This window comes from Labrus bergylta, chromosome 24, assembly GCF_963930695.1.
Source record: "Labrus bergylta chromosome 24, fLabBer1.1, whole genome shotgun sequence".
Lineage (NCBI taxonomy): Eukaryota > Metazoa > Chordata > Actinopteri > Labriformes > Labridae > Labrus > Labrus bergylta.
The window spans coordinates 2,782,995-2,809,917 of record NC_089218.1 but is presented as its reverse complement, the minus strand read 5'-3'; the positions used below and the strand labels follow the sequence as shown (position 1 = coordinate 2,809,917).

General features: G+C 42.8%; 1 protein-coding gene and 1 long non-coding RNA gene across 2 annotated transcripts in view; one reads left to right on the top strand and one right to left on the bottom strand.

The window, feature by feature from the left end:
• mcf2la (mcf.2 cell line derived transforming sequence-like a) overlaps window positions 1–26,286 on the top strand; it is a 42,963-nt gene extending 16,677 nt beyond the window's left edge. Inside the window, exons 2-32 of the mRNA XM_065951901.1 lie at window positions 1,569–1,652; window positions 2,434–2,548; window positions 4,887–4,977; window positions 12,418–12,531; window positions 12,630–12,746; window positions 12,859–13,008; window positions 13,117–13,241; window positions 13,315–13,429; window positions 13,528–13,647; window positions 14,400–14,591; window positions 14,672–14,863; window positions 15,357–15,510; window positions 15,619–15,671; window positions 15,800–15,879; window positions 16,033–16,099; window positions 16,232–16,347; window positions 16,715–16,784; window positions 16,906–16,998; window positions 17,092–17,184; window positions 17,276–17,401; window positions 17,618–17,839; window positions 18,454–18,546; window positions 18,628–18,706; window positions 18,882–18,954; window positions 19,022–19,122; window positions 19,316–19,408; window positions 20,234–20,308; window positions 22,174–22,283; window positions 22,389–22,501; window positions 22,617–22,720; window positions 23,199–26,286. Of these exons, the coding sequence (XP_065807973.1) occupies window positions 1,569–1,652; window positions 2,434–2,548; window positions 4,887–4,977; window positions 12,418–12,531; window positions 12,630–12,746; window positions 12,859–13,008; window positions 13,117–13,241; window positions 13,315–13,429; window positions 13,528–13,647; window positions 14,400–14,591; window positions 14,672–14,863; window positions 15,357–15,510; window positions 15,619–15,671; window positions 15,800–15,879; window positions 16,033–16,099; window positions 16,232–16,347; window positions 16,715–16,784; window positions 16,906–16,998; window positions 17,092–17,184; window positions 17,276–17,401; window positions 17,618–17,839; window positions 18,454–18,546; window positions 18,628–18,706; window positions 18,882–18,954; window positions 19,022–19,122; window positions 19,316–19,408; window positions 20,234–20,308; window positions 22,174–22,283; window positions 22,389–22,501; window positions 22,617–22,720; window positions 23,199–23,278 (3,410 nt within the window). The 3' untranslated portion in view covers window positions 23,279–26,286. The remainder of the gene's footprint in view (window positions 1–1,568; window positions 1,653–2,433; window positions 2,549–4,886; window positions 4,978–12,417; window positions 12,532–12,629; window positions 12,747–12,858; window positions 13,009–13,116; window positions 13,242–13,314; window positions 13,430–13,527; window positions 13,648–14,399; window positions 14,592–14,671; window positions 14,864–15,356; window positions 15,511–15,618; window positions 15,672–15,799; window positions 15,880–16,032; window positions 16,100–16,231; window positions 16,348–16,714; window positions 16,785–16,905; window positions 16,999–17,091; window positions 17,185–17,275; window positions 17,402–17,617; window positions 17,840–18,453; window positions 18,547–18,627; window positions 18,707–18,881; window positions 18,955–19,021; window positions 19,123–19,315; window positions 19,409–20,233; window positions 20,309–22,173; window positions 22,284–22,388; window positions 22,502–22,616; window positions 22,721–23,198) is intronic.
• LOC114921376 (uncharacterized) lies at window positions 1,497–8,779 on the bottom strand. The gene is made up of 3 exons (XR_010665527.1): window positions 8,517–8,779; window positions 2,417–2,495; window positions 1,497–1,665 (listed from the first exon to the last, which is right to left on the bottom strand). It is a non-coding gene; the product is annotated as an uncharacterized lncRNA (long non-coding RNA).
• Window positions 26,287–26,923: the final 637 nt, after the last annotated feature.

Sequence of the window (26,923 nt, the reverse complement as noted above, 5' to 3'; positions counted from 1 at the left end):
ACACACACACACACAGGGACACACACACACAGGGACACACACACACACACACACAGGGACACAGTGATGCTCCTTTACACACGCTGAAGTAGTGTGAAATCTCAGTGTTTACATATGCATCCTTGTGTTTGGCATGCAGGGGTCACACATGGCAACAAAACGAGGAGGGGGAGGAGGGGGAGGGAGGAGGGGGGGAGAAAGCGTTTCTCTCCATATTTCTCTGTCTCTACATGTCTCGGATGCTCGATGAGATTATTGTAATCCAGCTTGACCAGAGAGACGAGGAAAATCCAAATGCTGTTTACCATCCCTGTAACACCTTCTCCTCTTTTTACAGTCTTCTTTTAAAACCTTTTTTTTGTTTTTTACATATGTTTGTGTTGTCTCAAATGGTTTCAAGTAAATCGTTTCAGCTAAATGGGTTTCAGATTATTAACGTCAACATGTCTGCAAAGGATTCCTGCAAAGATAGACCTTTATGTTGAAGACTAGGGTTCATTTATAAACAACAAACAGCTGTTACATCGCTCTCTTTTCGACGCCACCAAACCCCTTAGACAAAATCAGTAATTTCACCGTGCAGGACTGAGAGTTATGCATCTGCTGCAGCCGCTTTCAGTTAGTTAGTGTGTGTTATTGTCTGGCTTTGTCGTTTTAATCTCTCTCTCTCTCTCTCTATCTGTCATTTTCTTGTCTTTCTGGAAAAAACACACAAATCCATTTTGGCCGTCTTTGCCCTCACTCCCATGCCACCAAAGCGTGTTTAACACCCACAGCTGAAGGTTTCTCATCACCATTTCTTGTGCGGTTATAATTCAGAGAAAATACAAAAAGAAACTTTAAAAAACATGGCCGCAGTAAAACGACCAACAACTCCAGAGTTCAGTGAAGTAAAATTAAGTTATGTGAAGCCACTTTCTCTGTAATGTTGTCAGACACTTATATAATAACTTTAATAACTTACTCATAATAATCTGAGTCTGTCAGTGACAAGAAGAAGAAATCTTAGTGGATGATTATGCACATTTGGAATAATGTGGTGCGGGCGTTACAGCCCGTCTTGCTGCTGCAGGCTGAAGCAATCAACCAGAGCAACTGCAGAACTTTCTGTATTTAGACCCCAAAAAAAGTCAAACTGGAGCCATGATTGAAATCTGCCCGGATTATTCTTTAATGCTACGTTATATTAGCCTGCTAGGGTTACATTAATCTGTAATTAAAATGTCAGCTGTTGGGTTTTAAAGTCCAAAGTGGGTCACAGTGGATCCTTGGCTCCATATCAGAAATTAAAATCATCCTCAGCGCCTCACACAGCCGGATTCTTCTCTTCTTTGTTTCTGTCTTCTGATTCAACGGTTACCCCGCAGAATAAACGGCATATTAACATTTCTATTCACAGCTTCCACCGCTCGCTGCAGTCAGCGGTCTTTAACGGCCAAGAGCTGAGAACCTCCGACTCTTCACAGGGTGATCATCAGAGAAAGGGATGTTTGTTGGTGTTTTTTTTTTTTGAGACATGAATATGGAATAAAAATGTCCTTCTCTCTCTCTCTCTGTGTTTTCCTCAGATGACATCGTGCACAGGGAGGATCCTCCTCTGTTTGCAGCAGAAATTGGCTCCGAGCTGCAGAAACAGTTTGCCATCCTGCCAGGTGGGTCTGATTTCTATCTCACACACACACACACACACACACACACACACGCCATGTGGGTCAGTCCATAAACAAGGGGTTAGAGTCAGCAAGTCCAAAAATAACTCTCTGTGTGTCCTCCCGTCATTTTAAGTAAAAACTGTTAGAGCCTCAAGTCAAACAAATCTTTTTAAATCAGAAGACGGGACGATGTGATGCCGTTGATTTTTTGTGTTAGACTCAGAATAATGTTAGAGAGTTCAGGATGAAGAAGTAACCCTAAGACCTAAGGGATGCTGGTGCATATTGGAATAATGTTCTCGGTCTATTAAATCTCAGAAAATGCTTAAAAAAAGAAAAAAAAAGTCACCTAACTGTTTTATTTTAGAAGCCCTTGGGGTGCTGTGTTGTGTCACCATGACGACAGCGCCTGCCCTTTATGTAAATAATTCACCACCATGATGATTTGCTCTGCAACCTGAACCACTGATGAAAGCCAAGGCCGCGGGCGTGTGTGTGTGTGTGTGTGTGTGTGTGTGATTCCTTGTAACTGTTTGTGTGTGTGCATTTTAATTTGAAAGGTGTTGAAAGACTTTTTTTGACTTTGTACGCAATTTCAGATTAAAGCTACAAGAAGGGGTCAAACACTTAAACACACAAGTTTAAAAGATTTCTTCGTCGTGCATCTGTCGCTCTAAAGTCGTTTTCCCTCCAACTTTCACATCAAACAAATGAAGAAACAAAAGACCAACATGCCTCAACTTGAAATGTACCGTCTCTCTGACCTCTCTCGCGTCTCCAGGCGGCCGCGGGATGAACGGCAGCCCCGTCATGGTCTTCCCAGAGTTCCCAGCTTTCAGCGAGCTGGAGGAGGAGGAGATGCAGAAGGTCTTCAGCTACCTCACTCGTGTCCCCAGGTTAGCATTGCATACACACACACACATATGCACACACACACTGCACACACATACACAAAGATGCCCCTCTTTTGTGCAGCTCCATTTGGTTTGACAACAAACAAACAAAGTGTGAAGGAGATCTGGCCAATTTTGTGAAAGTGCAATACCACATACAGCCACCAGATGTCAGTGCAGTACCAAAACCGTGACACAAGGGGAACAACATAAAGATTTTTTTAAAGCTATAAATAATGAAAAATAAATTATTCAAATTTGTAAAGATGAACTAAAATGTTTTTTTTTTTATTTCTTGTCTTTTAATCAGATTATTTTATCTAAAAATTAATAGATTTTGCATTTTTTTTCAACTTAACCTTGCAAGAACAATTTAGATATTGCTTGAGGTTAAATTAAAAAATTGTATATTTTACTGTAAAATTGAAATTAAATCATATCATACACCTCTTTCTTCCCGCCTCTCTCCTACTCCTCCTTCTCTCCTTATTCCTCCTCCCTCTCTCCTCCCATCCTCCAACAAAAACATAATTAAGGGGAGGAGAAAGGATGAAGATGCGCCTCTTATTTCTTAATATCTTCTTGTATGTGTGTGTCATGGCCGCCTCTTTTTTTTTTCTATGGCTCATCACCTTTCATATCCCCCCTCCTTCCTTGAGTCCCCTCCCTTTCTCCCCCACCAGCTATATGCACCCGGCTGCCAATCGGGTTGCACTCTAAGCTCTGATTGGCTGCCCGGAAACAGCAAGATGCAGGGCTTGGCTGTGATTGGCCGAGGGCAGGGAAGCAGGTGGTGCAGCAGGAGAGGAGGAGAGGAGGAGGAGGGAGATGCTCTTTAAGGATGAGATCGGTCACCTCTTTCCGTCTGCGAGCCGCAAACATGATTGTGATGAAAGAAATGGACACTGACAACAACAGAGAGAGGAACATTTGAGGAGGAATGGATTATTTCTGGACGATAGCAGCAGTATTTTAAAGGATTATTGTTGCTTTTTTTTGTCCTGGAAGAGCAAAGATTTTGCTTAAAAAAATCAGCCGGCTTCATTTGTGTGGTGTGAATATTTTGTCCGGTAAAGGATGGATTGAGGATTTTCTGTTGCAGCGTTCACTGGGTAGCGTTCATTTTTAAAATATTGATGTGTTTTGATCAAAATGTGCAGGTTTAAGCTGTGTGTGCATGCTGGCACAAAGCGTCTGTGAGTGTATTCACCCGTTTTCTGTGTGTCTTTAGGTGTCAGGATGTTCTGCAGGACACTTGCTGCAAATACTGCATCCACACACACACACACGTAATGCTGACACACACACACACACACACACACACACACACACACACACACACAACATTAGCTTAATGAGGCTGCTACATATGGTCCTGCCTGTGGAATGAATGGAAAGATTTTCACACACACACCAACATAAAAGCAGAGCCAAGGTTTCCATGGTAATCACAAGGGTCTCTCTCTAATCATCAGTGATGACAAATGATGGCACACACACACACACACACACACACACACACACTTATTTGTGTATTTCTTCATATTGTTTTTTTCCTGCTGTGGAGACCAATTAAGACATCTTAAGTTCTTTAATGTCTATGATTATTTAATTATTATTATTATGTGGTTATGACTTGACGTGACGTGTAACCCTAACTATCACGTATCAGCAGGTCTTGGTTTATGCCGGAAAAACAATTTGAATGGCGAGCAAAAGCAGACCGAACACAATCCTCCCATCAGCTTTCATTTGACGACAATTTATTAATAGATCATTTATTATTAGGTAAAAAAAAAAAGATTTACGCTTGGGCAACATATCTGCTTGATGGTAGGAAGTCAGCGAGAGAGAGAGAGTAGGGAATGACATGCGGGAAAGGAGCCACAGGTCGGATTTGAACCTGGACCTACAGGACGACAGCGCTCCAAATCCTGCCAAGTTTAAGCTTATTTTATCTCTATTAACGGACATGTAGGCGTGAATACAGATAAATGATCTTTCTTGAATCGTGGATTTTTCAGGAGATGGAAGTCCAAATATAAACAAGCGGTCAGCGGGTGGTGGAAGAAGTCTTGGTCTGGATATTTGTTGTCAGTTACTCTCTCCAAACCTCAAAAAAAAGTGGGCCAAGCCAAATTGACATGTGGCAAAACAGTGTGATAACAAATACTGGGTCATGGAGCGATGCACTCTGGAAGACGTTTCCCATCTGTCATTAAACGAGACGTCTGTAAATGTTCCTCTGTGATTATGTAAGGTGCATTAACGTTCCCTGAAGGACACTTTTGTGGGCTGAAGATTGGTAAAGTGTGATAACAGTGCATGCTTCTCCCTGCAGCGTTGCAGCCTCAGGAGAGGGTTTCATCCTGGTCATCGACAGACGACTGGACCGATGGGCTGCCGTCAGGGCTACCCTGCTCCGCATCGCTGTAAGTCCCTCTGTGTGTGTGTGTGTGTGTGTGCATTTTGTCACTCTTGGAAGTGTGAGGTTAGTTGCTTTCTTTGGGATACTTGCAGCATCTTTGTCCAGTTAAAGTTCCTGTTTTTTTAATTTTTTAAATGAGCAGACTCAGATGCAGCTGCCACACTCCATGAATGAAAACGGTCATTTTTAGTTTGCAGCACACTGGAGTTGATGTTCTACTTTATCCAAAATCAGATCGTTTGTTTGTGTAATCGTCTCACTCTGCTTTTTTAAATCGGCTCCTTTGGATGCTTAGACTTTTGTCTTAACATAAAAAACATCAGTAAAGGACCAGTGTTCTGCAAGGTAAGAAAGCTGATTTTGTTGATGACGTTTGGCAGCTTTTTGGTTGAAGAGTCTAACCGTGAGTTGTAGGGATCCTTTCTGTACTGTTATATCAATTATGCTGATTTGCCTTGAAAATCATTTGTTGCAAACAGGCAGCAAAACACTCTCAGATTACAACCAGCAACTCATGTCTTCTGCCAGTTCAAATGACTGTTTTAGTCAATGGAGTGTGGAGGCCTTTAGTGATGTAACATCTGGTTCAACAAATCATCTTCCTCCTCTGTAACAAAAAGGTCCATCTCTGCAGGGATCCTTTCTGTGTCACAACAACTTTTAGTGGATGTTTTTTGCTTTGGTGTTTTTTTGCAACAAAAGGTTTGCGTTGCAGCAGTTGCAGCCTGGTCTGAAGCATTTCTGTTGTGAGCTGATGAAGCGCCTCCTACGTCAACTAAATATCTGTTTTGGTGTGTGAGGGTGACTCTACATGTGTTTAACATGGATCTGTGGGTGTAGTTGCTGCTGTCAGCTGTGTGTGTATAATTTGGAGTGTCACCACTTAAAGTAATACTTGTTTTGGTGTTTGGTGTGTGTTTGCAGGCTTGCAGAAGCTGTACATTACGTGCATGTGTTCTGGTTTAGTTAGTCATCAGCAGTGTGTGGGACGGGCTGAAATGAGGTGACTGTGTTTGGTTGAATCGAGGCAGGAGGGGAGTTAAAAATATCGTCTCACGGCGGTGTGGGCGTCGGAGTCTCTCAGCTGTCATGTTGCAGAGAGGAAATCCAAACGAGTGCGAGTTTCATTGTGTAATTGTGTTTCTGTATCCGTGTGCCATTAGCCCAGTAGCCTACTTCTCGCCTCTCTGAGAGGTTCAAGACGTTGAAGAGGAAGCAGGAGACCGATGGTAGAAAGAGAAGGGAGCCGGGGGAATGAAGGGAATGATGAGATGAGAAAAGTAAGAAAAAGAATCAGCAGGGAGGCAGAGGAGGAGAGGTCTTACATCACACAGACTTGTGGATCAAAGTTACTGATCACTGCTCTCTTAATATCAAAAAAAAAAAAGGGGGAAATAGAAGACGGCTCTATCTGGAAAAAGTGTGGGGTTAGAGTCTTGACTGCTCCTTTTGATAAATATTTCAGTTTAGATGATTCCAAGGGAAAGGAAGTATTTTCCATCCAATATCCGCAGAGTGAAAGAGAGACACAACTGAAAGGTAAAAGTTTGCACCAAGGTGAGGCTGAAAACTCTCTTCTGATTTCCAGAAGTATTTCCATCAAAACTGTGTCTCCTCTGTTGTACAGTAATGCCCTGGCTTTGTTCTTTACATTTACTCGAGTAGTGATATTTTATAGCAGCGGTGGTCATGATAAATCTCGATAATAGTATTCATTTTTTTTTGCATAAGAACCTGATGTGACGGCAAGGTATTTGTTAAATCTTAAGAGAAGCTTGGGTTGGATTTCGATCTCGTAAAAGCTTTTCTACATGTATGGTTTTGTGTTTTTGTCTTTATTGAGTCTCCACATCAGCGGGGTTAATTCCCTCGGAGGTGTCCATTATTAGGAACTTACTGACCATTGTCTTTTTCTCAGCTCTGCAGACGTGATGATAAGACTTCACCGAACGTCTGCACAGCTGCTGTAAAGATTCTCATTACCATACGTATGCTAATGCATGCTAATTGCCCGCTGATTGTCATCAAACCTGATGGACTTTCTTTGTCATCTCACAGAAAGTATCCCCACTGTGACAATAACTTGTTATGAAGCTTTGAATTCCAGCGAGTCTCTTTAAACCTGTGCAGACAAACTGCAGCGTGCTCCATGTGCCATGCAAACATTCAGGAAACAAATCAAATCAAGACAACATTTCTGCATTTTTCTATCAAACTATTGATGTTAAAAACAAAAAGTCCCTAAAAGAGCGTGTTAACTAGTAAGCCACTCGTGTTGATTTAATGCTCACCTTTTAGTGTTAATCTGTCTTTTCTCGTACATTGTGTAACAGACTTCCATCAGGAGAGCAGGGCATCTTAAATAGGAAGTGGCTACAAGCCTGCAACCAATCAGCCAATCAACAACTCAGACCTTTCCTCTCCTACACACCTATCAGCTAATATTGTCCTGTAGTGTTTATTTTTTTTTGCCTTAGATGGATATATCTGCTCTTTGCCTTTGCTTACCCCGACAAAAATTGAACTCAGGACGGACAAAAAAGAATAATGCTTCAGCTACAGTCGGGTATAATGAGTCTCACACCCTCTCAGGAGAAACCCTGTTACAAAGAGAGGGAGGTGGGAGGAAATCAGCAGGGTGTCCCACCCTCCTTTCACCTCTCCTCCGTCTGCTTCTCTGTCCATTACCTCTCCTTTCTGCTCTGCTTTGTATTTCTTTGTTTCCAGGGATACTTTTTTCTTTTGTCTTGGAGTACATCACAATGGAAGGTCAACGTAAAACAACGGGCAACGCTGCAGATTTATTTCTATCCTGTAGTTCTTTGTTGAAACGTCTGTTTGCTGTTCTTACTGTCATTTAATTTCTCTTAAAGATCTGTTGATCATGAGAGGACCTGAGAGGATCAAGGGCTTTTTTGTGAGGTGAAAAGGAAGCAGCACTTGACATTTTTTTTGGAGAAGAAGAAACAGTCCAAAATACTCTTAACGAGGAACTGTGAAATCAAAGAGAGAAAGCAAGTGAGGGATAATGAGCAGAGAGCGGTGATTATTACAGACATGAACGCTGAGTGGGTGATGATGCTTATTATGCATAATATACGTCTTATTGCATAAAGAACACGGTACATTCTTAGACTTTTCCTTAAATAGAACCATATGCAGCCTCGACCCTTTGCTGCATGTCGTCCCCTTCTCTCTCCTGCCAACACTTCCTGTCTCACTTCAGCCATCCTTATCTAACAAAGGCAAAGATTGCTCCTCTAAAGCGTGAGTTGATGTTGTATTTGCACTAAATAGAGCGCCACTCCTTCTTCAGTTGTGTGCAGAGCTTAGACTGACAATGCAGTCATTCTGATCCCAGAATAAGCAGATTACAGCGACATCTTGCTTACTGTGATCAAAAACACTTTGCAGCTGTATGAATCAGAACGTTCAGGTGACTAAAGACCTTTTTTTAAACTCTCAGTGTATCAGTGTTAAATCCTGTAGGAGGAGGAGGAGGAGGATACAGAAATGTGTCCGTGTGGTGCACTTAAACTTCACCTGGAGGCAGGAGCAGGTGGTGAGAGCGGCGTCCCTCCTCCTCCTCCTCGGCCCCCTCGGCTTTATGTTTCATGGTCGACCCGTCTTCTCGGGCATCGCCGTCGTTGTCCAATCCCGCGCAGGTTTACTGACGGTCGTTCGTCTTCCCGTGAGACGCCCGGCTCGTGAAGGCCGTTCAAGGTCGCCTGCTGCCATTTGCTGATTCCACGCTGTAAGAGGGAGAAGGAAAAAAAAGAAGAGGAGCGGGCAGCATTGTCATGTAGAGGCAGAGATTAAAGAAGAGCACATGTACGGACACAGATGGAGGCGGACATTTGACCTCTTGTTGAGACTTGTTGTGAAATATGCAACAAGAAGGGGATAATGAGATATTCTTGTGTTTCTTTCATGCTATGCGCCATGCTCGATTTGTTCTCAGTGTTGTTGTTTTTTACGATAAAAAATGCAGCTCACCGTAAAAAACAACCAAATACAGAATCTTTAGAGGGGGTTAGGTTTCTGTATACTGCAGTAGACACCCTGTATCCACAGACCAGTGCCAGACCAGTATGGGGGCCCCTGAGGACTCACAGACTTCCAACCTCAAATTTGTGCACATTAGGCAACAACAGTAGGAAACCTCCTTAAGGGGGCCCCATCTGACAGCAAGTGTTGCATGCATTATTTTTCTAAGTTTGTTCATGAAAGATGAAGAGGAACGATCAGTCTGAAGAGGAGTAAGCGTCTGGACGGTGGCAGACATGACGGTGATGAAGACTGGCTGGAGGGGCCCCGAGAGACTCCAGAATCACCACTGTTTGTATTTCTATCATCAGCATCCTGATAAGTGATTCAGCCCCAAAGACTAATTAACATTGCTGTGTAAAAAGTTGGAGCGAGACTTAGAGAGACTTAAATGAATCTCAGTCCTTTCTCTGCAACTTTATATTTTAGATGTAATGTCTTCAAAACATAACCGTTAAAAAGCTCCTTGTAAAACTTAAAGCTCCTGTGAGGTGTTTTCAGCTGGTTATGAAACAGACTGAGATGAGCAGTGTCCTTTGTTTCATTTCTCGCCATGCTACCTTTTTGTCACTCCTGCAAATCTGACCAACTCAGTGTAAAGTTCCTGTTTTTCTCAGGGAAATGATCGCTACTCTTAAGACTTAAACGTGCAGGCTCCCCTGTAACCTTCCACATTACAATCCAACCTCGCTCTACTGTCAGAATAGCAGAATTTCAGGAGGGTGAAGGGGGTGAATCCTCATGCTTTGTATCTGTTGCAGCCCGGGTTAGTGATTTATGATAAACATGCAGCCGTTCAGGCATTAAAGGCTGCAGGGTCAAAGCAAACTAACAGCTTAAAAAGGCAGAAACACTCCTCTTGTGTGTGTCTTTGTCAGAACTGGGACACATTTCATGTCCAGAAGCGAAACAGGAGGGTTGTATCCAGAGGCGGTTTGAGCGTTTTGAGGGCGGTCCCAGGGGAGCCACATGGACGTCATTAAAGGACACGAGTGGAGAGAGAGAGAGAATATAAATCACCCTGGTCAACAGAAAATCACATCCTAATCCTTATCATTTATTTATGTCTGCTTTTTTTAGAAGTGTGTGTGTGTGTGTGTGTGCTTCTCTTTCATGTTTGTCCAGGGATGTGTATGCGCATTAGCATGTCATCTGTCGGGGGATGCAGGGAGCAGATTGTGTATTGTCATGTTAATGTGGAGGTACAAATTAAACCAGGACCTCTCAGGGTTTATTGAATTTAATGGGTTGTAATCACAGATTTATTGCATTTATAATTATTCTCCAGTTTCTCCAGTTTTATCATGTCAGCTGAGGAGTCTTCTTAAAGCCGCCGTCGGTTTTGTTAGAAATTGGAAACGAGCTGAACGAGCGGTGAATTTTCCCGACCTGGCTCTCTTTCATCAACATCACAGCAGGTGGAGGGTATGCATATGTGAGTGTGTGTGTGTGTGTGTGTGTGAGAGCCAAAAATAAATGGCAGGAAGAGACGAGTGAAGCTGCAGAAGCATCGGCACTTTTAGAAAAAAAAACAACCTCTTTAGTTTGTCTCACACACTCTGTGTCTGTATCATCGCTCTCTCTTGCATGACGTTATGCACACTCTCTCTCTCTCTCTCTCTCTCTCTCTCTCCATGCAGTTTTTTTTCCAAGGAGAATGGTTTCCATGGCGACCCAGTGCAGGCATTTCATGACTGATGTATGTGTGTGTGTGTGCAGCGCTGTGTGAGTGCAGATTAAATTCCAGCCATGTAGAGAATTTTTATGATTTTTTTTAAAAGCATTCGTTTTGTTTCTCTTTTTATGGGATGTTTCTGATGCATTTCAGCTTTTTTTTATAACAATGATGGATGCAGCCAGAGGCCATTTTGTAGAGATTGAGGACACCCAGTGGTGTGGGAAATGGACTTGAGCTTGTTTAGATCAATCAGAGTCCATCAGAAGTAACTCATCCATTCATACACATTCATATGAAGCAGCGGGAGCAACTTGGGGTGAAGTGTCTTGCCCAAGGACACATCGTACATGTTGCTGCAGGAGCTGGGGATCGAACCCCCGACCTTCAGGTTGAGAGACGACCGACTCTACCACTGAGCCACATATCTTGAATATTTTTTACGTTTTCTATCAGACTCTTCAGACTTTATTTACAGCAACACTAAAGATTTCATGGGCTTGTCACACATCTCTGAGCATACCCCTGCTCCTGTGTGTGTGTGTGTGTGTGTGTGTGTGTGTGTGTGTGTGTGTGTGTGTGTGTGTACGTGTACATGTCGGCCTGCATTGATGTATGATGCCTAACAGGGTGGAGCAATCCACCCAGGGTTTTAGAGGAAGCTATAACCAATATATCCTTTCATCTGAGTGGCCTCCTGGGCTGGTGTCTGTGTAAAAGGCAATTCCACGGGTTAACATGCGTGTGTGTGTGTGGTGTGTGTGTGTGTGTTTGGAGGCGGAGAGTCCCAACAGTCATGTTGCTTATTTACCTTTTAGTCACAGCTGTAAAGAAGTTGCGGCAACAAGGGAGTGACTGTGAAGAAATGTGTCCGTTTAGTGGATATTAAATCCCAGAAAACCCTCTCTTCACGGTCGGTTCAGGATTGCAGCAGCGGGGCAGCTGATACACGTCTCAAAGCTTTATAGCTCTCCAGAAGGATTCACCATTCAACATGACACTTGTTGTTTTGACAGAGGAAATAATACAAGCTTGTGCTGCAGCATGGGACTGAGCCACAGCAAAGCGCAAAAAGAAAAATAGCCTTAATGTGCAGTCTATGGTAAAAGAAAACATCACTTTAGCTGAATTTAAAGGGTTAAATAATGACTTTATGATGTATGAGGGTATTGGTTAAGTGTTGTCCATATGACTAAAGATTCAAAGTGTCAACAAAAGTTTTGTTTTTAGGTTTTAGCAACACGTAGGTCAGGAGTTCAGCACTCACTCTGAGTAGTTATACACACTAACATTTTTTCTCATATTTCACTGCACAGCTTCTACATTGCACATTTTGTACATTTCGTTTTTTTTTTTTTTTTTAATTTAATTTAATTTAATTTAATTTAATTTAACTTTATTTATTTATTTATTTATTTTTGTTTTTTTTATATTTTACATTTTAAATTCTATGTTATATATTGTAATAGCTTCTTATTCTGTAGTATTTAAGTTGTTGCTAGTTTTGCTTTATTTCCTTGTTAATTGTTTAGCACCAATACACCAAGTCAAATTCCTTGTATGTGTAAATGTACTTGGCTACCAACCCTGATTCTGATTCTGATTCTGATGATAAGAGAGTTTGTTTTGTGCTTGTTTGACGATACATTTTGATCCTTTAATGAGGAAGAGTACCTGCACTAGATCGTCTGTGACCTTGTTTCTTTTCTCTGTGTTTTTCAGGGTTCATTTCCAGGGAACTTACACTTGGTTCTGGTGTTGCGTCCCAATACTTTGTTCCAGCGGACTCTGTCAGACTTCTTGTTCAAGTTCAACAAGGATGAGTTCAAGATGAAGGTGACGTCTGATTGTTCCTCATTTTTATTTGCTTTGATGTACTGTATTTATTTCCATCAGTGTCAGGCGTCTCAACACTCAGTTGATGATTTTATCAGGTGGTGATGCTGAGTTCAGTGACTGAGCTCCATGCTTATATCGACCCGGGACAACTGACCACAGAGTTTGGAGGCACGCAGGAGTACTGCCATGAGAGCTGGATCTCACATCGCACTGTATGTTCACGCAGAAAACTATCCATGCAAAACGTTTTATATAAATGTTCATATTCCTGCAACGTCTAGTGAGCGTTGTGTATTTAATCGTACCTGAATGTCTCCTCTGCAGGCAATCGAAGCGTTCGCCCTCATGGTGAAGACGACGGCTCAGACCCTGCAGGCGTTCGGCACGGAGCTCGCAGAGACAGAATTACCGAACGACGCCGAGGCCACCACCAGCCTGCTGCACACACACACGCTGAAGAAGGACACGATGAAGGTCACATATTTCACCTCTATATTTTCTGCAAAGTAGTAACACAGGTTTATCACATGTTCAATCAAATGCAGAGTCAAGACACTGAAAATAGTTTTGCTCACTTTCCAGGAGGACTTGCAGGTGGCGCTGTCTCAAGGGGGACGCCTGTTGGAGTGCATAAATGAGCCTCTGCAGACAGAACCTGAGTACAGCATGACCTACGATGAACTGGAAAACTTAGCGACTGTACAGAGGTAGAGGAAGGTTTACATGCATGATGCCTTATGAGGTGATAATAGAGATAATAATTCTCCTTTTCCTCCTCAGACTTCTGGGCCAGCTGGACGAAACAGAGACGGCGTTTGACGACTTCTGGGAGCGCCACCGCACCAAGCTGGAGCAGTGTTTACAGCTCCGACATTTTGAGCAGCACTTCCGTGAAGTGAGTTGAGCCGCCGACTGGTGGGAAATGTAGTTTAAACAGATCTAATGTATGCTTATGAAGCAGTATTGATTATGAGTGTGTGTGTGTGTTTGTAGGTGCGAGGCCAGCTTGACGCAACATCAGAGCGTTTGTCCGGCTTCTCAGAGGTCAGCGTTAACCCTGCGCACGCCGAGCACGTCCTCCGAGAGCTCAGCGGCCATGAGAGCAAAGCCTGTGTAAGACACACACACACAAAACACACAATGACACACACACACACACACACACACACACACACACGGTACAGAAAACACATACTCAACACTTTCATCTTTACAGCATCCTTGAAGCCGCATGGTTAATGACATAATCAATGTGATGCCCTTCGCTTTCCCCCACTCACAATCAGTGAACGTGGCGGAGACAGAGAGGTACAGGGAGCACACTGGAACACATTTTGCACAGTTTGCAAAATGATAAACATTTATTTTTAGTGATTTCAGCGGTGTGGGTCTGAACAGAAAAAGAAAACAAAAAAAGGTTCATGTTTCCAGATTTTTTTGCATCTTTATGAAATCTATAAATCTGTAATCCTAAAACTTAGCATCAGATAGTTTTTCTTTGTGTAACATTTAGCCTCTATACCTGTGTCAGCCTGCATGTCTAAACTTTAACACATCTACCAAGAAAAGAGTCTGAGTGAGAATGTCTTGCAGATAAAGCATCACAGGTAAACAAAGTCGATGTTTGTAGGACGTTTTAGTCATGCATCCATCAAGATAGTCGTGCAATATTTAGATGTTAAACATGGAGATTATTCTACTCTAAGACGGAAAAGGATCTGGTTTAAATCTGGACTTCTGGAGGAGAAGGAGGGGAGGATTGATTTATCGTCAGGTTTGACTGATGATGTGTCCACTATCTGATAAGACAGTATTCTCTTTTTATCCTGATTTTAAGAACAAACACCTTCACTGTGTTCGAACAGGACATACTCGACTGCGCCCTGTCGCTGGCCAGTGAGGGCGACCTCCTGATAGAAAACTCCCACTACGCCGAGGACTCCATCAGGCCGAAGTGCAGCGAGCTGAGAGGAGTGTGTGAGGAGATCGGCTCCACTCTGAGGAGCAAGAGGAACCTCCTGCTCAGAGCCATGGAGCTCCACCAAGCTCTGGAGAAGGTACGAGGACGCTCAGTGAGAGAGAGCAACGAGACACCAGATTTAAAAACAACACTGAATTAATTTTATTATCCTCGCAGGCGTCTCGGTGGTGTGAGGAGGGGATCTTCCTGTTGGCGAGCCAGCCGGTTGACCGCTGTCAGTCTCAGGACGGAGCTGAAGCAGCTCTGCAGGAGCTGGAGCGATACCTGGACACGGCTGCACTGCACACGCTCGCTGACTGCAGCGCCATCTGCTGCCAGTACGAGCAAGTGCTCACTCCTCAGCTCAGGGTCAGTAGGAAGTGGATTTAACAGATTCATAACATGACTTTATCTTTGCAGAAAAAGAACCATAAACAGCTGCAACATCATCGTCTTCACAGCAACCAGACTCAATTTAAAAAACAGTCTTTCTAGAGTGCAGAACACAGAGGTTGCTCAGCTGTCACTTCCTACAATTCACACATTAATAATGCAATCAAACTCACCCACTATGGAAGTGTTAGTACACACACTCCTCATTTCTGCAAGCTTAAATTGCTGTTTTTGTGAACGGAGTTTGGTTGCTTTGATGGGAGAAATAAAGCTTCTGTTTCCGGTTAAAACAGCGTTTAATTCTTTACCAAAAAGGTCATTTTCTGTCAAGATAATTTCAGTAATGTTGTCAGAAACTGAGAATAATAATCTGAACCTTTTAGTGGCAAAAATAAGCACTCTAGCCCAAATCTGAAAATCCTGGAATCCCCCTGAATTGAGCTGTTTTTGTCTGTTTTTGCACCACCAGGACCAGGTGGAGAGAGTTTTCCAGAAGCAAACCTCCGTCCAGGAGATGTTCGAGAAGAGACGCATCAGTCTGAAGAAACTCGCCGCCAAACAGACCAGACCAGTCCAGCCAGTGGCCCCCAGACCTGAAGTCAAGTCTCCTCTCTCCTCTCCCAGTAAGACACTGATTTCATAAAACCCAGCGGCATTTTCCACCTTCAGAGGACTCTTTCTAAACTCGTCGATTGTTTAAAAGTCTAAAAATATGACATTGTGTGTCTCAGATCAACAGAGAAAAGAGAGAAGATACTCTGCGGATAATGTCATCTGCAAAAAGGTAAATACAGGACTTCCCATTATTATGATCAGCATGTCTTCCTAGTGTTTTAAAAATCACTGAGAGGTTCAGAGATGTTTGGTTAAAGCTCAGCAGATGTAAAAAAAAAAGTGATCGTGTGTTTCCAGGCGGAGTCTCCCGTGGTTAACGGCGGCACCAGACATGCGTCCCTCTCAGAAGAAGAAGAGAATCTGGCTGTGCTTCGTCGGTAAGAAGTCCACCTTAAAGCCACACATAGGAGAGCAGTAAACAGGGCAGTGAGCGTGTCATCACTTTCTTTTTAAAGTTGGATAAAAAGTCTTAAAAACTGGGACCTCCTGTTTGAGAGTTTCTGTGTTAAAGCTTCTTCTTCTGTGTTCAGCCACGTGATGAATGAGCTGCTGGAGACGGAGAGGGCGTACGTGGAGGAGCTGCTGTGTGTGCTGGAGGTGACTGAGTTTATTTATATTAACCTCAGCTGTATGGAAGCATCAGGGTCGCACTGTTCCCATCGTTAATCGACTCAGAAATGTACCTCTTTGTGAATCTCTGTCATGTAAAATCTGAATCTGAAACTCCAGGGCTATGCAGCAGAGATGGACAACCCGGCCATGGCGCCCCTCATCCCGAACACGCTGCTCAGCAAGAAGGACGTCCTGTTTGGAAACATGTCTGAAATCCACCAGTTTCACAAGAGGTGATCTTCTGTCACACACACACACACACACATACACACACACACACTTCACCTCGTCAGTCATCCACACTCACAAACCTTTGAAAAATGACATATCTATGAGAAAAGACTTCACATGTATTTTTGGCTGTGGGGGAAAGGGCGCACACAAACCACCATGTCCTGAACAGACACCTTACAAATACTAACACAAAGTGATTTTTTGCAAGCTAAGCATGATGGGAAATGGAGGCTGTTGCGACAATATCTTTAAACACTACAGCTACAGAAAACAGGACACGTTTCTGAGCGTACAGTGCTGCTGGAATCGTCTGAAATTCTCAGGGTATAAGAGCATATTTAACTTGATATTTGTTGTTGTCTGCAGGACGTTTCTGAAGGAGTTGGAAGCGTACACCGACTGCCCAGAACTGGTGGGCCGCTGCTTTTTAGAGAGGGTGAGCACTTAACGTCCTACTCAGGTCTCGACTGTTTACTGAGAAAGAGCCAATAAACAAATCTCACTCCTCAAGAAGTCAAAGGAGCAGCTTGTTAATGACTGATCTGTTGCTCCTGCAGATGAAGGACCTGCAGATCTACGAGGCGTACTGTCAGAACAAACCTCGCTCTGAGAGCCTGTGGAGACAATGCTCCGACTGTGCCTTCTTCCAGGTCTCACCTTTAACCTTTTATCAGCTCCTTCTTGCTTTCATGTGTTTTTAAAAGAGCTATAAGAATGAAGTCATTTGGTTTTTTCATAACCAGGAGTGCCAGAAGAAGCTGGAACATAAACTTGGTTTGGACTCCTACCTCCTCAAACCCGTCCAGAGAATCACCAAGTACCAGCTCCTGCTCAAGGTAAGACGTGTGATGAAATATTTATTCAGTACGTCTCGGTGTGTTTATTTAAAACTCACCGTTTCCTCCACTTCTCCTCGTGTTCCTGCAGGAGATGTTGAAGTACAGTAAGGGCTGTGACGGCAGCGACCACCTGCAGGAAGCTCTCTCGTCCATCCTCGGGATCCTGAAAGCTGTTAATGACTCCATGCACCTCATCGCCATCACAGGATACGAGGTCAGAGACACTATCACGCTGTTTTAAATGATTTTTAGAGAAACCAAGAGGTTGTTATTTAACTGGTTGACTCTTGCAGGACATGTTTTTTGAATTAGTTTAGAAAAAGAAAGCAGATTGTTGCATTTGAATCCATTTTTCTGGGAGAATCTTTTGCAGCATCTTCAGTTTTTTTTGCAGCCATGACTATAAATCTCTGTCTCGTCTCGTTTCCAGGGTAACCTATCAGAGCTCGGTCGCCTGCTGATGCAGGGCTCCTTCAGCGTGTGGACGGAGCATAAGAAAGGGCACGCCAAGGTGAAGGACCTGGCTCGGTTTAAGCCCATGCAGAGGCACCTGTTCCTGCACCAGAAGGCCCTGCTCTTCTGCAAGAGGAGGGAGGAGAACGGGGAGGGATACGAGAAAGCTCCGTCGTACAGCTTCAAACACTCGCTCAGTGTAAGATTTTTAATGTGTATGTTTGGGTCTTAAAGATTTACAGATACCTCATTTTCTGAATTCCACTGAGCTTTGAAAACGAGCTGAGGATTCGGCTCAGATCAGAGATAGATCTTTTCATTACAGGGTTTAAAGGATGTTAGACCGCTCCCCTCAAAGCCACCAGACTCCACTGACAAAAACAGTAACTTTCCTCAGCCGAATACAGTCAGTGCTGCTCCCCTGCTTAGTTACACTCGCTGAGCCTTTAAAACAACATGGTCAAACAGAAATGCAAAAATAATCTCACCCCTAAAGATGCAGCGCTGATTCAGCGACTCCCGTTTCCTGCGAGGTAGAATGTCTGATTTTGTCACACACAGATTTTGTTACTGGATAAAGAACAAGCATCTTCACCTCAAAAAAAAAAGAATCCTCTCTCTAAAGCCGTGATAATCAATCTGAGACTGTCAGTGGAAAAATGGAAAAAAAGTGTTTTAGTTGCAGCCTGTTTTGTTGTGGTCCGCTGAGTGCAGTAAAAACATTTCTCTTAAATACTTCTATAAATTCCTGTTTGAAGACTTTTTTTTTTTTTTGGGTAAATAAGTACCGACTGTTCTTCATTCTTTTCACAGATGAGCGCGGTGGGTTTTACAGAGAACGCGAAAGGGGACAACAAGAAGTTTGAGATTTGGTGCAACTCCAGGGATGAAGTTTTTATAGTGCAGGTAAAGTCAACGCCCCTGACTACTCTTTTCCAACCACAGAAGAAGAATCCACCTACATTTTCCATTTCTGTCTCCCCTTAGGCTCCGACGCCAGAGATTAAAACAACGTGGGTGAACGAGATCCGGAAAGTTCTGACGCAGCAGCTCAAAGCCTGCAGAGGTAACACGGACACACACACACACACACACACACACACACACACACACACACACACACACACACACACACACACACACACACACACACACACACACACACACACACACACACGCCTGTTTGCACTTCTTCTTCTCTGTCTTTTACACACATTATAACTGAACTGTTTGTGTTTCAGATGCCAGTCAGCAGAAGATCTCAGACTCTGTCTCTCCAAGTCCCACCAGCAACAACACCTCCATCTCCCTCAGGTTGGTGTTTCACTTCATCAGTTCATCCTTATTTAAACTCTAATAACCTTCTTCTTCTTCTCTTCAGTCCCTTTCGTAGCAACGGTCAGAAAAACCAGAAGAAGCAGGAGGAGAAGAAGGCAGAGCCGAGCACAATATCAGAAGTCAACTCATCGCCCAAACACAGAGGTAAAAGTTTGATCCAATCGAGCGACCGTCTGCAAACATCAAATGTTTCTCCGTCCTTATGGCTCTTCTTCCCTTCATCACCTTCACCTCCACGTCTCCTCCTTCTTTTCTCTTCATCGGGCTACATGTGCGCCCTCTCTCTCTCTTTTCTATTTTTCCTCCTACCTTCCATTTCAAAACCATCGTTTTCCAGATGAACCGGTGACCAGCCCGACCACCGACAGGTCCTCAGTGGCTAAAAAGCGTTTTACTTTGCAGGGCTTCAGCAATCTCAAGAGTCCCAAAGGTAACAAGGGGGTCACACGATGCTTTATCAACACGTTCTATCCAAGTTTATCTTTCTTAACTCTAGTTATAATTCACACTTTATGAGATTGTCCCGTCATTCTTTATGTGGAGTGAAATCATAAAAGGAAGACTCTCCTCGTTGCATAATGGACCTGATGGAGAAAGTAGGGCTCCGCTGCTCTGCAAGCTGTGCAGGCAGTGCCTACGTGTCCCAGGATGCAGCTGCAGCCTCCTCCTCTGCTTCATGGGGAAAATCTGTTTTCTGGAAGTGCTGAAAAACATCAGAAACAGAGTTAATACTAAAATGCAAAAATAACGACTACTTACAGTTAATAACCGTCAAGACCAAAGTCTAGAAACGGCGACCTTATCTGGGCTTATTTTGAGTTAAATCGGCTGTCACTTTTACACCGCAGGTCACACCTACACAGTCACACCTACACATTCACACACTGATGGTAGCGGCTGCTGTATAAAGAGTCCATCAGTATTAACTCATCCATTCATACACATTCACACACCGCTGACGTAGCAGTGGGAGCAACATGGGGTTAAGTGTCTTGCCAAAGGACACATCGGACATGTGGCTGCAGGAGCTGGGGATCAAACCCCTGACCTGCGCCACCCATGATGATTGTGCTTTAATGTTGTTCACACACTGCCCCCTGGTGGTAAAAGCTTAACATTGCAACTTGTCCTGCTGACGACGAAATCAGGATGTGACATTATTCTCAGCGTGATGATTTCCTGCTTCTTACCTTTCTTCTTCTGCTTCTTCTTCTTCTTCCTTCTCTTTGCGTTCCTCTCCTCTGTGTCGGGCCAGGCTCCACCCTGAGCCCCGAGCACACCTCCAAACGCCACTTGGTCAAGAGTGACCCCACCCCGTTTGGGTTCAAAGGTAGATTGTTGTCCCGTCACATGGAGTGTTTTCATCACATCTGTGACTCACATAGAAGCAGTAAACATTAACCCAGAGACGACTTGTTCTTCATCGTCACCCTGCTCACACAGACAATCTGCAGGTCCTGGAAGTCTTTAAATCATGACTATTAAATTATCATTATGACCTCGTTTTACATTCCCTTTGTCCTCTGTGCAGATTCACAAAAAATCTGCATCCGACCTGTAAACATTTAGACCAATGAAATGTCTTCTAAAGTCTTCTTTGATTTCCTGAAACATGCAGATGATCTGTGGAGTTTTCCACCCATTAACACGTGTGCTTACAATCATTTGTTCACAGGTCATCATCACTGAAACACTGTTTATGTTTTGTGAATCTTTTAAAGTTATTGTGCATCGTTTTGGAGGAAAAGGCTCACCTGATTTCTTGCAGTGATTAGCTGTGCCTTCATGGGGAACACTTTGATGGTGTCTGAATATGAACTTTTTTATCTTCTGATCCACATCAAGGACAAAATCATCTCACATGTTCTCTGAAAACGTCCTTTAAACGAGCGATAAGCTAACCCAGCTAACACCTGTCTGACTGATTGGCCGGCTGTTTGTCTCCATGCAGAGTCGGCTCCTCATGTCAGCCTGAGCAAAGTGAAATGGATGAGTACTTCTAGTCTGTTACAGAGCAGGCGGCGAGGTACACAGCCGCTCTGACGACGAGCCACTGATAGATGTTTGCTGTGGTTTGTGGTGGTCATGAGTGATTTATCCTCGAGGTAAAGTTTAGTCAAATGTGAGCTAGAGGGCATGATCTCAAATCAGTCATTCCCTTTTCTTCTACATTGGGTGATTCTGATTGTGTGGCGTTGGGAATAATAAGAGCGAGTAGAGAAAAGTATTTTCCTGACTGGCCATCATATCGGCCTCGAGTACATCGAGATGATTCAGAACTCTTCGATGGTTGTTTTCGGGGATCTGTGTGCTGTCTGCGTTGATTTTCTCTGGGATTTTTGGAGGAGTCTGGTTCGACTTGTGTGTGTTAATCATAGACTGTATACAGGAAGTGGATGTAGCTACTGCAACACTGTGCTTTGGTTTGGAGGCCGCTATTTAAAGCCCCAAATTTTGCATATTGACCATTTCCACCCTGGTCTTGGTGGAGAGAGAATTGAACATATTTGGACGAGAAGCTGCAGAGAAAATAAGCTTTCAGGATGCTGATTGTACTGACCAGAAATAAGAATTTAAACGAGAACAGAAAGCTCTAAAGTCTGTCTTTGGACCCCCACAACTAATTCATAAGACAGGCACGTTGAGGAGGAGTGAATCCATCAAAATTGCAGGGAAACTCCTGCACTCTGCATAAATTGAACAAAAACATTGCCAATCTTTTTTCCTGCAACTTTTTGTGATTAAAAACAGAAAATAAAGCAACATTGCCCCCTGCTGGCCATTAGAAAGAATGCACGTTAAAGGCACTTCTTCATTTGCTTCACCTTTCAAACGCAGACGCTGCGTCCACTTCTTCTAAACAGTTGTTCGATTCACTTCAAACATGTTTTGTCAGGAACAAATCTTGTGTTGTTGGTGCGCCCCCTTGAGGTTTCTATGTGTTACTGCGGCTCCCTTTTCAAGTGGCATTCAGCTTCCAAACATTCACAAACATGTTACAACTCTGTGTTTCCGTCCTTTTGATACTGATAATAAACATCCTGTCTCACTCTGAGCAGCAGAGTCAAACATTTTAAACTAGTTTAGTCGATCAATTTAAAAGGAAGCGCTTCAATGCCACATGGAGAGGGAGTAACGCATTTTCTTTTTTTTCTGCTTCTTATTGTTTCCTTTTGCTCTCTTCTCCTCATGCAGGCTGGAACAAGGCGTCTCTCTCTGTGGACGCCTCAGAGGAGAACGATGGGTACTCGAGCAGTGAGGACCCCATCACGTCCGAGCCCGAGGACGACGTGGGGAAGAAACTGGTGAGTCTCTCTCTCCGCTTCATTTCACTTTATGTTAAATGTTCCTGACTCTTTAAACCTCTTACTTACTGAACTCCTCCTCCTCGGTGATCTTCGACTGTTCAGGCTCCGGGGAAGTACACGGTGGTGGCGGACTGTGAGAAGGCGGGACCTCAGGAGCTGTCCGTCAAGAGTGGAGACATGGTGCAGCTAATCAGAGAAGGAGAGGAGGGACAGTGGTAAACATCTTCAAAGCTTATGCAGAAGAAAAAAAATGTTCTTAACATTTTCTAATTTGCAAAAACAAGTAGAAGTATACATTTATCAAATCACAGTGTTTTCATTTCTGTGCAGGTTTGTGAAGAACCTCCGCACCAGTAAGGAGGGCTGGGTGGCAGCAGCAAACCTCCTCAGCCTCATCTCAGAGTCCAAGTCGTCGCAGTCGCTCAGCAGCTCAGGTATCTTTATGCACATCTTTCTCTTCCCCTGGAGTCACTAACAACAAGTTCAGAGCTTGAGGAATATTTCTACTGAATTTTCAAAAGATACAGATCCTCTCATCCTCGGAGTAAAACTGGGACCATACCCGAACTCCAGCAGAAACTGAATTATTAGTCTAATTTATTGGCCATTTTTAGAAGTCTTACTTGAAGAAACTTTTCCCAAAGGGTCATCAAATCAAGCTGGAATTAAATCAAAGCAGAAGGGTGTGTACATTTATAAACTTGTGTGGACTTGTGAAATTTAAAACAGACACATTCAGAGATAAAGGGCCGAATGAAGATCTTAAGTTTGGCTTAAGATTGTGTACCTTTCTGGGATGAATCCAATAAGATGTGTTTGATTTTAGGGAGGGTTACATTTGGGCAAGTCTTTTCCTTTTGCAGAAAAGTGCAACAGAGTGTGATGGTTGCTGTTTGTGTGTTTGTCCTGCAGATGGCAGCGTCTCTGGTAACATCAGCACTTCTTCCAGCTGCAGTGAGACTTACACCAGCTACTCCGACATCAAACCCTGACACCTCCATCCCTCCCTCGACTGAAAATAAAACAAACATTTTCCCCCCATGGATTTACAAACCCAGAGAGCTGACCCTGACAGGAGGAGGAGGACGGGGATCATCACATCCACCTTACAGTTTGTCAGAGTCAAGCAGAAAAACCAAAGCTGCCCTCATATCTGTGAATGTTCCCAGTGTTTCAGTTTAGACTGAATCCTCTTATCACCTCCAATGTCCCTCTGCAGCGTTACTCTCCCTTCTCGTTCAAACCATTTCCTGTACTTCACATATTTTGGGATCTTAATTTTAAAACTTAATTTTTGTACTTGTCATTTAGATCCCAATACATGTACAACAACAGGTTTAAAAATAACACTCTTTAAATCTATGTTAGGTATTTTTTCTGTTCATTCCAGTGACAGAAAATTCAGATTCTTTAAATACCAATGAATACTACTTCCTCAACGAGCACGTTTAAGTCATCCGCCGTGTTTCCTCCTGTCAGGCCCTCCTCACTTACGTCTGTAAACGCCACAGAGAAGCTTCAATAACCCCTCGGATCATGTAGCATTGAATCAGACAGATTGAAAGAGTATCTGCATTAAAAAAAAAAAAAAAGCGAGCTGTCAGCAGCTTAAAAAACTGTTCAAACCTCAACCTTCTTGAACCTTACAAGTGGACAACATCTCGGCAAAGCAGCAGGTTGTTGTGTGAAACATCCTCTTATTGGCTCTCGTCACTCACACACTGAAAAGTGGCAGCTGGCTGCAAAAAGAAAAATACTTCAGAGTGGTGTCAGTGGATTTAATGCGTCAGTGTTCATCCCATTCATGATAGTTAATTAGCCCCTCCTTTCAGCTTGGTGTGCTGGTGTTATCTGAACATACACTCCACGAGAACGGCAGCTTGGAACAACTTCTAAACCTCCTTTTGTTTTCGCTTAGTGATTTAGCAACTGGTCTCTGATTTGCTCTGGAGTCACCTCAAGCCCAAGAAGTCGTGTGGGCAGGCAGGTGTGACTGCATGCCTGCGTGTGTCACCTGAAATGTCTTTGTGTGTGCGCATTCTTGTGTGTGTGTATGTGTGTGCTGCCGAAGTAACCCAGCAAGATTATGTCCCTGAAGAGCCCGACCAATATTTTTGTTTTACGATACAGCTCAACCAGCCACTTAAACGTAGGAAAAATGTAAACAACAAATTCCGTTACCTGTCGGCCTCTAACTGCACATCTTTTCCAACTGTATTAAAGTAAAACACACTTAATTTATTTTCACATCAGACAGAAAAAAAAGCAGCAAATAGACAAATTTTAGAGCCGTAAAGTAGGTAAGAACTGCTGCTGTGCTTACACAATAAAAAAACAAACAAAGGTGGAGGATTAGAGCCTGAGTGATATTTATCTTGTAGCCCATCACAGGAATATAAGCATCATCATGAGTGCATCCTCGCTCGATTTCATACAATCATGGCAGCACTTTCTGCAGCTCATGTAGTGTGGTGTTTAATTCTGCAGCACCTTTTGCATCGTCATACTGCTGCACAGTCCAAATGCGAAGATATTCCACTTCATTTTAAATTGATGCATTTCTGCCCTCTGTATCCATGTGAGTCAGGCTCTTATCTCTTAGAAGTTACACTGAAGCTAAAAGTTCATTCTCATAAATGTGCATGCTGGATTTCTTTTTGAAAAAGGTCAAGTTTATTGCTGACATGCCTCTGCGCCCCGAAGACAAACGCACATAAATCCAAACCTCTGCATCGTGATCAAGTTTTATGTGACGGCCTCTCCCCTCACCTGTCTTTGCTCTGCGCTGCAGCAACAAAGGCCGTCTTTGTCCTCTCCCTGCGCTCCCAGCCCCGCTCAGGCATGTGACAGTATCTCCACCTCTCTCTCTCTGAGCTAACCGGGCCCTGTCAGACCTTCAAGACATGTTTGCAGTGCACCACCAGCCTGAGAACAATATTTGCTTACTTGACACCTCAATGTAGCCGAGTAATCTTCACGGTGGAAGGAAGCTCGATAGCTGTGTTGTAAAAAAGAGGATGTTTATATAGTTTGATAACACAACCAGCTGCTGTGACTCTCTTCTTTATACACAAAACTTGTGCTGTTCGGATCACTGAATGACACCTTTTTATTACATGTTTTTTCCACAGTAAACATGTTTTTTATACCACAAAATTTCTACTGAATCCTGAAGGCCGCTGTAAAACAATCTCCTCCTTTTTTCCATCTTAAATGTTGAATGTTTGACTCTGTTATGAACTCAGCCCCACCTGTGTATTCCTTGGTTCAGATTGTATTCGTCCACTGGATTTACAAACTAAGTCGAGCTGTGGTTTTGGCCTCTTTGCTGATGTAAAACCAGGGTTTTAATCGAATGTGGGTGTCCCTGTGGAAGGAGAGCGTTGTAGAAAAAATAAGAAACTACTTAACGGGCCTCTTGGTGTCAAACTGTGGCTGGTATTATGTGTCGTAAAATCTGTAAGAATGAGAAATGTGTGTTATCTTTGTACAGATCTTATACCTCACATTGTTTTCCTCCAGCGCATGTATATTGTGAAGAGGATTATGGGGTTTTTGTGAGTCTTCTTGTCTCTCTGTACATCTGCATGTTCTTCAAAGATATCATTTAAAACTCTCACGTTATCGCCCCTGAATGAGATAAGTATTTTTTACCAGGCACTGTTGTAATGTGTGAGAGTTTATTTTTTTTGCCCTCTTGTAAAAGCTGACACGGGCACTAAACTTGTCAGTGTTTTGTCACGATCACATAATATTGAATTATTTGTATTTTCGACTTGAAAGGCCGGAGAAATGAGAAGGGTTACTATATTTTTTAGTTTCTTTTTATGCAGCACATTGCAGCAACCACTGTCTTTATTTTCCTATTGTATCTACTGAGTATGGTGTTGATATAAATATATTATAATGAGACATATCAGTGTATATTTGTACATATGTAATTCTGAATTGTATGTAAAATAAAATGCAGCTTTAATAAAGTCTGAGACAGTTTCCTCTATACGCTTTAGTCTTTTTTTGTGGGAAATAAAATTATTTTATTGCATTTACTGTTTGATTATAACTTGGAACATCATTAAGTAGCTTATTTTTAAAATTCTAAAACCATCTATAGTTTATTTGTTTCATAATTTGGATGAAAAATTAAAGATAATTAATAATAATAATGAAATTAATAATATATATAATATAAAATAATAATAATAATATATTATATAATGAATATATAATAGAATATAGAATATAAATGAATACTATAATAATAATAATAATAATTAAAGATTAAAGATATATAGGTAAAGCGTCAATATTTTGAATTATTCATATATATACCCAGAAGTGTAACAATAACCACGTGGTTTCCAAAGTCCAATAAGCTTTGCCCAATTTGGACCGTCATAATTTGACTTGGGGCTCGTTCCAAATCGTTCACTATTCAACCTTCAATCTCTTTCACCCTTACCTATTTCCTCCTACTGTTATACACAAGTAGAAGTGTATACCGTGACATATTTAATATTCAAATCAGATACATTTCATGTAATTGTGTTTGTTTTTAATCGTACATAATATAGTAACACACGAGGAAAGGAGGGTGCAGTGAGGAGATATGACAAAAGGTGAACGACACCCAGCCG